The sequence below is a fragment of the Helicoverpa zea genome, chromosome 12 (genome assembly GCF_022581195.2).
Source record: "Helicoverpa zea isolate HzStark_Cry1AcR chromosome 12, ilHelZeax1.1, whole genome shotgun sequence".
In the NCBI taxonomy this organism is placed as follows: domain Eukaryota; kingdom Metazoa; phylum Arthropoda; class Insecta; order Lepidoptera; family Noctuidae; genus Helicoverpa; species Helicoverpa zea.
In genome coordinates this window covers 8090729-8104786 of record NC_061463.1, presented here as the reverse complement: position 1 = coordinate 8104786, position 14058 = coordinate 8090729, and the positions used below count along the sequence as shown (strand labels likewise).

At 34.2% G+C, this 14058-nt stretch overlaps 1 protein-coding gene across 2 annotated transcripts in view; it reads right to left on the bottom strand.

The window, feature by feature from the left end:
- The window catches only part of LOC124634930 (heparan sulfate 2-O-sulfotransferase pipe), an 83207-nt gene that overhangs the window by 10605 nt on the left and 58544 nt on the right, over positions 1-14058 (bottom strand). For both annotated transcript variants that reach the window (XM_047170622.1, XM_047170621.1), the window contains exons 4-5: positions 3574-3662; positions 472-691 (exon numbers count right to left, since the gene is read on the bottom strand). In XM_047170622.1, the coding sequence (XP_047026578.1) occupies positions 472-691; positions 3574-3662 (309 nt within the window). The remainder of the gene's footprint in view (positions 1-471; positions 692-3573; positions 3663-14058) is intronic.

Genomic DNA, 14058 nt, shown 5'->3' with positions numbered 1-14058 from the left:
CTTATTTGTTTCCACGGACCATTTGTTACATGCAAGCAAGATGCAGTTTAATACATTGCTTGCACTAAATAGGAGCTAGTCTGTGCTTAGCAGGCAATCGATTACTGCACTCTTATGTTCTCTTATTTAATTACCAGCGTGTTTGGTCTGGAGATAATTGTTCCATATTTGTTTTGTTTAGATTTATAGCTGCAATAACCGTGGTTGCAGCAGAAAATTAAATTCTTAATGTGGAGGAGCACAGAAAATATTTATTATGTTGAGGAGCAATGTTTTAATGGGTTGTTAGAACCTATGATTTCTCTAGATATTCTGCATATTGGAAACTGAAAGAAGTGGTTTATGGTTTTGTTTTGACATACATATAAACCTGAATTTCTTCATGTACTACCGTAGTTTTTAAACTGATTATATTTTATAGCATTATATTTAAGTAAGTTCTGATTCTTTATTTACTCACTAAGCACTTACCAAACTGATTCTTATAGGCCAACCTATGCAGCAGTTCCATGAAGGTTTGACTGCCAACCTTGGGCACACGATTGAAGAACAGGATCTCAGTGCCAGCCCGAGCCGTGTTGTTCAGCTCCCAAGGTTCTGGCACCAGCAGCTCATCCAAGTATTCCTGCTCAGCCTCCTGCTGAGAATCCTCAGGCTCAGCTTCTAGTGTTCGTTGGGGTTTGCTGCGCTCCTGGGAACAAATAACCATGGAGTTCTAATTTGTGTGTTGTATGATGACGGACTTCTTGATTATTGTGTATTCTATGAATAGGAAGCTTGCCTGTATACATTTAAAACAATGAAGTAAGCTGGCAGAGAGACTAATTGATTTCTACTAGCAAAGGTAAGTAGCGTATGAATGATTGTTTGTTATGTATGATTTGTTTCGCATTTTCGTCATATTTGCAATGTATTTGGTTATGTTTAGATTAAAGCAATATTTTAGTTTTTTCATATAGGTAGAAGCCAGACCACAATGCCTATTGAAAAGCATTGGTAAGGGCATTGAATAGTATGAACGGAAATAAAAATATGAGCAGCTAAGTTTTGTAAAAAAAACGAACGTTCAACTCTATAAGGGTCTATGATCTCTGCGCAATAAAATTTCCATAAAGTTTTCCTTGCCCTTCCGTCTATTAATAGTTTGTAATGTGATCATAGTCATCGAAGTTTTTAAATTAAAGACGAGTATGCTAATGATTCTGAGCATCTAAGTTTCTACTAACTCGAATTGGAGAGTATACCTAAAAGTTTTCTATTTTTTCCTACAGGAAATCTCCACATTTTCTTATCTTTTTGTATGTTTGGATTAACGTTTACAGGCTTCAATTTTCACGCCTGTTCCCGAACTGAATATTTAAAACATAGCTTTTTCAGAATAATAAAACATACAAACCAGTACCGATCATTCGTCATTAGCGCTCAGAGAACAACAGAAGCTTTTACCATCTGATGAAATAAAAAACTAGTTATAGGCGTTATACCTTTTTACAACCACCCTTGTTATCTCGAAAGATATAAACGAGTTATACTCGCGTTAACCGTCTTACCACAAAAACTTTTTAACGTCAGTTTAAGACTTGTCTAAAAAAATGACAAATTATGACGTTGACATAAGGTTCATTTTGGAGCCACATTTTTTTTAGATAAGTGTAAAACAGTTGTTAAAGTTTTTGTAGTAAGGCCATTTAAGTCTATCTAAGGACTGCATAAATTAAAGAAAAAATATTCTTAACTCACGTCGGTGTTAGTACTTACCTACAGATAAATGTTATTAACTTGCTATATTTAAACGTACCTAATCATATGGTTTTTATCCTTTAGGTGCCTGAAAGCTTAATTAATCCGTGCATAAATATATAACTTGCTAATGCTCCTTTAGGTTACGTCAGTCTGACTATCAAGTCAGACGACTGTGCCTGCATTCACACGGAGATGATAGGGAGTCTGACCGCAATCTCGTTTGTGTTTATATGTAGTTAGGGCCTAGTGTGAACAAGGTAGAACCTAGTTAAGGTATATTTTCTGGGTTTTGGCAAGAAATGTAGAAATCTTCACATGATTAAGACTTTTATCAGAAGAACTAACAAAATGCTGAACTGGTCATAAAATACAAGGCAAAATGAACAGAAATATAATCTCAAATTACTCCTAATATAGCCTGATTAAGATCTTATTTTAGATCAAGTGATTCTAAAACAGAAGACAATCAGAAGAGGAGTGTTCGCAGCCTATGATGAAATTGTAGTAAAATGCTACGTAACATAACGGATTTCGGAGTTTTTATAACTTGTCATTCTACTGAAACCGATCTGTTTGAACCGGTGGCTCACAAGTATGTCTATTATTAGATAGTGGACAGGCGCGATCACGATGAGAATGATTCCAACTCCATTACCTGTCAATGAGGGAGCCACTCGTGCTACAATGCCACTGTAATAGACTATTACTTTAGAAATTCGTACGCAATGTAAGTAAGTATAATTGTGTTATGTAGGGTTGGCTGTTGGCCTTATGGTCAGTTTTTCTTTTTTATGAGCTAAAAAACTCAATCATGTCGGTTCATATTTTCGGCTCGTACCTTTAGATCGAAAGCTAAAAAAGTATGGATGAACTTACCTATGTGACACTTCGATATTAATAGTCATAAATTAAACAGTACACAAAATAGAGATATGATGACAGAAAAGTGAGAAAAACCTACCGATCTATGGAAAGCGATAAATCATTTATTTTTTGCTATATATTTATAGTAGACATGAGGGCATATAATGTCATGGAGAGAACAAAATAGCAGTGTCAAATTGCAATCATTGTATTTTGGAGGCTAATGCCGAAAGGGTAAAAACAAAGTCAAATTGCAAAGTACAAAATAACTGTACGCACTCTAAACGATGATAAATGAGTTACAGTTACAGCCTTTTTTTATCGTCCCACTGCTGGGCACAGGCCTCCTCTCTCACGGAGAAGGATTGAGCAATCCGATAAATGATAAATGAGTTATCATTCATTTATAATGATTTATTTGCAGATAAACTGTACATAGTCTAGAGATACCTCAATTTATAAGGATCGGAAAAAAAACAATAGCGTTTTGTTTGCTCGTCAAACAATAATAAATCTAATTTATGATTGCTAAACGTGATGAATTAGTTATGTTATTTTGGCACATAGCTTTAGGTTTAATACGGTGTACTGTTATAACATTACTCTCATGCAGCCTACGACTAGATGAACAAAAAAGCTTTTGTTGTCCCACTAAAGAATTATGTGTTATTTACTTCGGGTAAAAACTACAGGAATAAAATATACTAGGGGTTTTCAACGACTCAGAGCTTATTTTTTTTACGGGACAAAAGTATATTAAAAAAATGAAATGAGCAAGCAGTTTCTTAGCAATGACATAAACTAACGTAAGTACAATGCACCCTGTAAAATCTCTCCAAGTACTTACCGACTGGTTCTTTAATTACCAAATTAGCTATAAAACTCACAGATAAAAGGAGATTGTAATAAAAATGCTTTTAGCACCAGCCCTATACGCGTATATATAAAATGCAAGGTGTTACTCACTGCGCCGGTATGCCTCCTTATAGCTTCGAGAGCCACTTTGTACTCTTGCGCAGACGCATACGCGTGCTCTGTGCGGTCCGTAGGAACTCCTGGGGAAAAAACAAATTAATAACGTTAGTGAAAGTTTATAATCTTATAGAACTTAATATAATTCAATCAAAATAAATGTGACAACTCTGATTGATTGCAATTTTGATACAAATTGATAGGACTAATGAACTATTGTTCTAATTTGGATGTAGCTCTTAGAAAAAAAAATGTTGATCGATTAACACGGACGTTATAGTAATGTTTAGGTATCTTCAGTGTCGACATACATACATACAACATAAAGAATAATTAGCGTGTTAAATACAATAGAACAAAACTGCAAACTAGCAACAAACCATAAATACCTCCATGGTTTTGTGAGATACAGCATAAAACAACACAGAGAAACGTGCAATCCGAGATTGGACGAGATAAGATTTTAAAGAAAGCTCATTGGGAATAGTCACTGAAGGCAAAATAACCAATGTTAATCCACAAACTGACTTTAATTTATAGGTAACTTTAGAGCACGTCGTTTTCACAATTTATTTCTCAGTTAAACACAGAAATGTTCTTTTAAATTCCTTAATGTATACGCTTTTATTACCCGCAGCAAAAACAGCCACAAATGGAATGGACGCTAACACATAATTTACATCTTTTATAATTTCCATTACGTACAATTATATTAGTAGTTTGCGCGAACTGCGGCTGATGACTCTAGAACTAATCGGACGAAATAAAATTACCGGTTGCGTATTAACTAAGTAAGTCCGTGGAACTTTGCAAATGTTTTCAGAGAGTAAAAAATACCCCGTGCTACCTATTCACGAATAATCTTGGTAAAAACGTTCGCAAAGCCACAAACTTTTTGAGTTAGCAAACTTTTTATGCCGCGTGAGAAAAGAGGTTTAAAAAAAGAACATTTGTATAACGAAATTTTTTTTTTAAATATTAATTAAAAATATTTATAATACGAATATTTAAATTCATTAACTGAGGCAGACAATAGAAAGGCACTCTGTATTTTCCACCATCTAAAAAGCCTATAAATCACATTACTCTTCACCGATATCGCTTTATCCAAAGCATATCGAACCTCTTTGAGAACAGAACTACAATAAAGTGTTCCTGTTAGATAGTGCGACAGTAATACACTAGATTACATTTCCTTCGCACGACCCAACAGATGGAAATTGTCTTTCACAAATCGGTAATACGCCACCATTGTGTGTATAACATAACTGTATGACTTTCTTGTCATTGCTTTCGGGGTTAATGTGTAGCCATGATATATATTTTATGATATGTCACCATTTTATTGTCACGCGCACAAGTTGGATTCAAGTTCCTGATATTGACGCTCTTTTTTCGGTAATCTGTGAAAAGTGTTAGAGTTTGGTAAGATGTTTTTGCAGCAGTATCATAACAATTGTGAGAACATATTATATCTAGCAATTGGCAAAGCAGCACAAAATCTCAAGGGAACTTAATCCATCATTATCTAAACTCTTGCTAATTAGTTATTTCTCTGTTTTGTGAATGATTTTTAATAAAAGTGACGAAGATTTTATAGTACCTAAAATAAACTATATTTTTTTGTACATAATGATATCTCCACAGCAATTTCCTCGGACACAATTTGTCAAGCTACACATTCTATTTTTATTTGGACCTTTCGTCTGCAATCACTGTGGTCGGGACCACCTGCAAGGAGCTTAATAAAAAACGATTCGAAAAACATTCGGAGACGCCATGAGACTTTTTTTCAAAACATTACCACCTATTTAAATTGTTGCACATTTAAAGTTAGCGCACTGAATAAAAACAAATCGCATCCTTTTAATTAAAATAAAACTGATATGGATTCTAATTGATTTCTTATCCGGTAACTTTCATTCTGCATCCCCATTTATGGCTTTCGATGTTTTATCTGTATTCATGATTGATGTTTTTTTTGAAGTACATACTTGCAATTTGAAATTGTAATAAAGCAAAACTTGTGGAAAGTCTAGGTTAAAACCTTCATGATCGATTAGGTATCTTTAGCTCGCATTGGATCTGGGATAGTAGAATGCTATAGAACGAATGAGCGAGACCACTTAGCACAGTAACATATTATAAGTAATTACTGGTAATTAAAGACGTACATTATGAAAATGAGACGAGGTGTGAGATCTAACAACTTTCTACGGAACAAAAGCGAATGATCAGCTTAATAGCCTTTTGTTTACTTGTGCCCATAAAAGTACGTCTGAGACATTCGAGGTTAGCGAAAAATTGTTACAGTATGTTAAGATTGGTAATGATAAGCTACGGACCGTTAGCTGATTGTGGAGTTCACAAGTATTGTCTGCTTAACAATGGTTGATAAGCGTTAATGTGTCAGAGCCGGGGAAAGGAAATGATAAAAATAAAGATGCATTAAAGAAATGCACCTTACATTTCATAAGCTTTTTTGAGGGCTGAATCTGCCCGTGCAGCTGTTCTGATTTTTGGTATGCTGTAACTTTCGTTCGTTTCGTGAGCGAACGAACGAACGAAACGAACGATGAGAAAACTTATACACATTTTTTATTGACACACTACACTTTATATGGTCCTCAGTTAATGCCAAATCACTTTATTATCTAAAGAAAAACCAACAATAAGAAATAGAACAAAAACCATTTGGTTACCATTAAAGCGTGAACCATACTAATAGGCTGTGCCTGATGGATTCATAAAAACTACGTCTTCATTCCAAATAATAACGGCAACTAAGAAAATAAATAACACGGCTTCTTTGATAATGTGAGCAATAATGATATTGAAGAAAGAAAAACGAATCAAGTGTAGCGGAGCACATCCGGAGTCGGGAGCAGTGACGTCACGACTTGTGACCCCAATGAGCATGCACGACTCACGATTGACACGAAAATTGATACCTAAACGAAGATCGCGAAGTAATGACGATACTACGATAGCACCAATCAACCCGCACTCCAGCCATTACCCAACGAAAATAACAAACAAAAAACATGAACTTGCAAATCATTATGCCATTAGTGCATCCCTAATTTTCACGATGCTCTAAAATATCTGACTACAACAGTTACAGACTTTCATCAGACCACTCACCGGTTCATCGATCAAAATTAGATCTAGCATGATTTATTGAGAGCTTGCAAAGATTAATATATGTGTAGCTTACTTAATGATTTGCGAAAAATTGATATTAATACCATTGCGTGATGATTCTAATAACATTTATTTGAAGCTTAATGATAGTCTGTGGAACGCCAACAGTTATAATCTGGACTATGAATAAATCACTGCTCTTTTTAGCCTGGGGTGATGAAACCAAAAAACTATATAAAATTGGAATTTTTCTTCTGTGATTTACCACATAATCGGTGGTTAATGTGTGATGATGCGTATTTGCTAACTTAATGTATGTAATTAAATCATCTTCACCATTTATTACATGCTCTGCTTATTTGAAGAGTAATCATTGTGCTAAAAGGTTTATGTGGTCTGGTCTGGTCGTTTAATAAAAATCAGTGACTAAAGATTTACCAAACTTAATGCTTCCTTTGCTTCAAATAAAAGGACTATTTTTGTACGTAACAGAAAAATTACCTTAAGTTGTTTTTGCTATGGTGATACAATCTATTTGTACTGATATAATTGATAAGCATAAGTTGCGTTAGAAGTCGATTTTTCGATGCGTTAGAAGTCGATTTTTAAGCCGAATGGCCAACTGTTAGATATCGCATGGAATTAACTATTGACTATTTTACGAAATACCAGTCTAGGGATTACGAGATCACGAAAAAGATTATTTAAGAGATCATTATCTCAATTATACCTAGTCAGTGCTGCAGAGACATATAATTTATTTTATTTTAAATGTTTTATTACTGCGTTTGTCGGCAATCAACACACATTTTATTATCCGGGTAATATAGCAATATCCCTGACTAGAACCTATACTTACTAATAATATTCTTTTACCGGCTGTTAGGAAATGGGGTAATTTGTAAGTTTTATCTATATTATCTATATGGCTACTAACTTTTCTAATAATTGCTGTTGTAAAGATGTATTAAATATTTTGATCCAAATCATGTAATTTTTTATTACTTAATTTGTACTCAAGTACGTAACTTACGAGTTCTTAACTATAAACACTGGAAATAACGTAAACAAAATGACTTTTTCATTTTAATTAGATCGTATAGGGTTGTCTCAGAGTGAAAACTACGGAATTGGAAGAATATCAAATAGTCTATTTCTCTTACCTATTTTCATTAAACATTACAAATTTTCTACTTCAAGATCAAGGTAAGCTGAATATCCTAAAGCACAAAAGGAAATCCAACATAAAATATTATGCGGATTCCTTAGATAATAATCGTAATAAGAAGAATACCGTTTTTCCGATCGTTTATATAGCACTAGCTTGTGACTGCGGCTATGCCCGTTATCAAACACTGGCAATGAAAATAGGTCAGGAAATATAGGAATAAAGCAACATTCTGTTGATAGGAGAATCGAAGTATGAGTCAAATGAAATGGGTGCATGCATGCATACTTTTTTCAACTTTTTGACTTCAGAATGCCGGTAAATTTTACGGGTCATCAATATATTACTTTGTTTATGTATTTTTCTATAATATTACTCTGTCCATGCATCTATTCAATTTGATCCATTCTTCGAGTGATACCCTGTATAAGCTATTTTTATCTAAAGTATCAACTGCTTTTTTGTAGCCCTACACGATAACATGTATATTTTACCTCCCATCTCCTACAACTCTATCTTGAATAACTACATTAGTGAGTGCATCTCCATTACACACAGACACACTTAGACTCTATGATATTAAATAGATAAAATGCTTGACAGTACTATCAGGTACATCGTTAACATCAATCGGGTCTACAGGATATGTGACTGCAACTAGTTTTTTTTTTCAATTTTATAATTAAAGCTGGCAACTCTAGCTGGTGTTTCATTGACTTCATTAATGTTTGAAAGGATCGTTTTTTCTAATTAGTGATTAAGATAGTGTAATGTTAATGGATTTAGAAGAATGTTTCTACAGCCCAGGAAATCGTACTTGGATAAATCTACTAGTAAGCATGAGGAGAAACTCATGTGCCGTATTTTTGTACGATCCTTTCAGATGTTCAAATGTTGTTAACAGCAGAAGTGGATTCATGAAGTTCTCATTTGTTTACGTGCCATTTAAGTGCCATTGTAATTGTATAACATTTTTAGAATTGTGGATATTTTTTTTCATTTTCCACAATTTATAAAAATACCGTAACATTTAAACTGGCTTTCATTTTTTTTTTGCATCAGCTATTACAGGTATTTTATGTAATAGTAGCTATATTCGCTTTAAATAGTTACGTTGATGAGAAATCACAAACAAAGCTGACAGCCTCCGTCCACAAAAGCCCGCGATGGGAACCGTTGATTGTCCAACATGGCCCATTGTGTAGACTGTAGACTATTAGGACGATATCGAGTACCGACAGGAGGCCTCAGTCTTTGTTCGCTTACATTAAACTAGTGCCGGCAACCCTCAAGGGTACTCCATACAGATCCAGACATCTAGATGTTTTGACTCCAGACAACTGACGCCGGCCTCAATCCCTTGCAATCGTTTCATAGATGAGACCTCACAGTATGAATGAGATAAGCTTTGTATATTTCTGGGAAAAAGGGATATTGTAATGAATGCTTGTTTGTACCTAGTATTGCAGATATTCGATTATCTATTGATTTGTTTTGGGATTATCTTGCTATTTGTAAACTGCTTTGTTTTTGAAACACTAAACATTTTAACAAATCAAATTATGATGAAAAAGCAACAACACTGCGCAAAAATCTTATAAAAACGTACGTCACAATGTGAATACAACACCCAATTTAGACATGAACCCATATAAATTATTGAATTGTAATTGGTTCTAAATAAATAGCGTGCCAAACATACGTAAGCCAACAGCGCTTTATACGCACGTGCGCAAACGCAGCATACACGACTAGATGCCGCCGGCGCATCGAGATTCGCATCTAGGATCGAATTATCCGCGACAGCCATTATTTATGCAACCAAGTTCAAGATTATTGTTTGCGTGTTCCCACCGCAACATTAACTCATAGATTTGCTAATAGACAACACAACTATACAATCAATTCTTTGTTTTATTCTCTATTTACAAATATGATTGCACATTGTATAATACCTACTTCGTTGCGACACAATTACGGGACACAAACGGCTCGTAAAGTATTTTATAAATGAGTTCTATCGTCGGTATTAATTGCGTGTAGGCACCTATTTGTATCAGACATCGTTGCTATGACAAGTGCGGTTGTAAAAACAATGACCTAATATACTAATCATACATTGATAAATGACTGACAACTTTTTTAAACTCTAACGAATACTAATTAATAAAAGTATTTAATTTTAAGTTGTTACAATTCAAGAAATAGTCGTCTTCTTATTTTAACCGTTAATCTTAGACTACGATTGTACTAAACAATCCCTTTTATATAGATCCATGCTTATTCTCTGAACTGGAACTGAATAGCCGACAAACAGACTTGTCTCGAATTTTCAAAACTCGAAGTTAGTTTATCTATCCACTGAAGGAAACGTTTTAAAAATAGAATTAAAAAGTAGATTTCTATCATGTCTATATATTATAACTTTAAAAAATACAGGATAGGGTTTCTTTTACAATATTTTTTACGGTTAGGTACCCATCCTATTTTATTTCCATTAGCAATTTATTTTTAAACAATAATATTTTGAACACGTTTCCCACGTTAGAGGACTTTCATTTGCCCAAGCCATTACCATCAATAACATTATTGACTGAATTGGAATATAAATTGCTCTTAACAATGGAAAAATATGGCGCGAAGTCGAAACTTTTTCTTCATGAGAGGTTTCCCACTGAACGGTTACGGGATTGCAATTATGCGCATTTTAAAGCACGTAAGTAAACTAGTGAACATTTTAAAATATTTTTAAAAGGAGGCGTGAGACCAGTTGTACTGGAACAGACCAATAAATACATCATGGAATTTAATCTACACAGCAAGACTGCTTAAATGGAAATAGTATGGCAAATAGGTGCAGTCTATTTTCTTTTTCGCGAGATGACAAGTGTTTCCTATTCCTTTTTTATCTTTTTTTGTTTGCTCTTCTTCAATTAAATCAAAGATTACATAGATGACTTATTCAAATTCTAATTCAAAATCTTTATTGCGAACTAAGTGGTATAAAAGGATCTTATAACTAGGTACGTACTTAGGACTTAGTTGCCCGTTAAGGCATTGCAATTTATTATCATATATATATATACATTAACATTAGGTTCCTATGTTACTACTTATAAATAAAACTAATTACTATTACAGAACTAAATTTAGTGAGATCATACTATATATGTATATATATCTTTATTTCTAGTCTTATAATCTAGTTGAACATATCATATTATTTATATCACATTCATTTCTCATTATATTATTATTTTTCTTCGAGAAACTCTTTTACAGAGTAATAGGCTTTTTGAATGAGAAAATCTTTGAGTTTCCTTTTATATATGGTAACAGATTTTAGGCTCTTAATTTCTGTGGGAACTTTATTGTATATTTTGATCCTCATACAAAAAATACTGTTACCGTATACTGCAGTGCGGTGTGTCTTATTGGATAATGTATTATGAAGTCTACTACTTTTTAATGTGACATATGAACTGATGTTAGATTTTACTAAAATGGAGGCCTCGCATATGTAGAGAGAAGGAAGTGTTAATAATTTAATAGTGTCTCTCTATCAGTAGAGTATCCCCAATAAAGTACTCCATAAGATAGAGTGGATCCTACATATGCGTGGTAAGCACTTAGCAGTGCTGTTTGGTTTGAGACTTTTTTGAGCATATAGATCTTCTTCATCTTATACTTCTTCTTGGGTCTATCACCTTAGTTTGTTAGAATTTGGTTCTACAAATCAATATCGTAATAGTTTAGATTATTTATATTATTTCTCGAGTATGAGGGCGCGGGTTCGATTCCAGATCAGGCAAGTACCAATGCAACTTTTCTAAGTTTGTATGTACTTTCTAAGTATATCTTAGACACCAATGACTGTGTTTCGGATGGCACGTTAAACTGTAGGTCCCGGCTGTCATTGAACATCCTTGGCAGTCGTTACGGGTAGTCTGAAGCCAGTAAGTCTGACACCAGTCTAATCAAGGGGTATCGGGTTGCCCGGGTAACTGGGTTGAGGAGGTCAGATAGGCAGTCGCTTCTTGTAAAGCACTGGTACTCAGCTGAATCCGGTTAGACTGGAAGCCGACCCCAATATAGTTTGGGAAAAGGCTCAGAGGATGATGAATAGTTTAGATTATTTGTCGTATACAATTTTGATTACAATGTCAAAAACCACCAAATGAAATAAAGTGCACTCACAATAGCAGTTTACAACATGTTTGTACACAAAAATTGATGAATAGGCACGAGTCGTTTTAATTGATATGACATACATGCGTAATTAATACAGGAACTAATTACATAAGCAGAACGTAGTCATCCGTAATATACATCATCATTACCGAATATTATAACTGAAATTATGCTGCGGTCTAAACAGAGTATTTTTTATGGTATGTTTTTGAAGATTGCATGTTAATAACCGTAACTGTATGTAATGGTTTATTTATTTTTGGAAGAGGAACTAATGTCTTCACTTCACAAAGATAAAAGAAATATGTCGTTTGTTTTACATTTTCCTAATACATCCCTCATATATACCATCCATGTAATTGTGTCAATTAAGTAAAAATAAGCTTTTTATTTGTACAGATCTCCGAGCTACAAATCTGAACACAGAATCTTCATCTTGGACGTAAAGTTCAAAAACGCTACATATCACTGAACCGTAGTTAACAATGACCTTAGCAAGCTTGGCTGACGAAAAACACACGTACTTAGGTAATGATCAAATTGCATATTTTTTCTTGTCAGTCACGGCAAATACAATAGAGTTCAACAAAAACTGTTTCAGAGTACTAAGGAAACATTTTTTGCGACGTCTTAAGAACACATTAAAGTAACGAGTATATAATGGGCCCCGATATTCGGATGACGGCGACATACGGTGGACGGCTAACTAGGAAAATTACATCATGAACTCACGTAATGTAATGATATAATATCTACACATGTGAGGCACTTGAAGATCTATTCACCATATTTCGTCTTGTAATATTCACCATATTTCGGCCCTCCAAAAGTACGATAAATGATAATGGCATAAGCATGAATACTGGCAGCTAAATACACCTAGTTGACCTTCTAAACGTATCACGTTGTCCCACTCAGTCAAAAATAAAATAAAAGGAGCTTTTATTTTTTACTTATAATAAAATTACGAACAAAATTGATGTTTATTTTATGAATGATAACAGCAACAGCATCTTGTCAAACAATTTCCAATAATTTTAGAAACGTTATTGTTCAACTTCAATATAATTTAACCACACATTTGACTAGCAAGTCCCTCTTTACCTACTTAACGTATTGTAACTGTACTCATAGCAACAATATACTGTCATATTTCCATGGGAGTCAAATGAAGCGCCATAAGGACATGCAACACTGGTATAAAGCTAGGGTTAGATAGGTTAGCCGATACACGGTCACAGCTAACGAGGTACAGAGCCCACTGGCGTCGATCTAGCCCAGCGATGGGACTCTGGGCTAACAAACGACTGTGTAGAATACCAATGTCTCAGTACCTCATGCCGACTATCTCTTCTATTATCTATGTTCGTGTAAGACGTTTTAATTGGTAGAAAGGTATTTTACACTAAAGTTACAGCTATACAAGCTCTTTCAGTAGATTGCACTGCGCGTGCGTGGATAAGAAAGTATTTTACATATTGTTCAGTAAAGTGGATAATTGTTTCCTACATGTGATCAAGTCATTATCAACTTAATATCGAAAACACTAGGTACATACATATATTTACAATCGATAGTAGGTTATTATCATCCACTTTTATCCCTTCCTATAATTAATCACTGTAGTTTTAATGGATACCTGTATTTCACAAACCAATACCGGATTTTAAAGAAAAACTAAAGTGCATTTGTATTAGTTTTCTTCTTGACCAAAAGCTTTTAATAAAAGATGATTATCGTTCACGCCTGGTCGCTCTTGTTTTCCTAGCCGCTCCAAAGGTCAGCCTTGCTTAAGTCAATCGTGAATTGCGATTCGCATCGAAGAAGCTATGGAGGCGAGAAAGATATTTTTTTTTCTAGTTCTTATGTTTTTTTTTTTTAATAAAAAGACAAGCTTTTATGTCATTCGTCTTTACAATTTAGCTTTTAATCGTATGTACCTATACTTCTTACTTAATGCCACATCGTACAAAAAT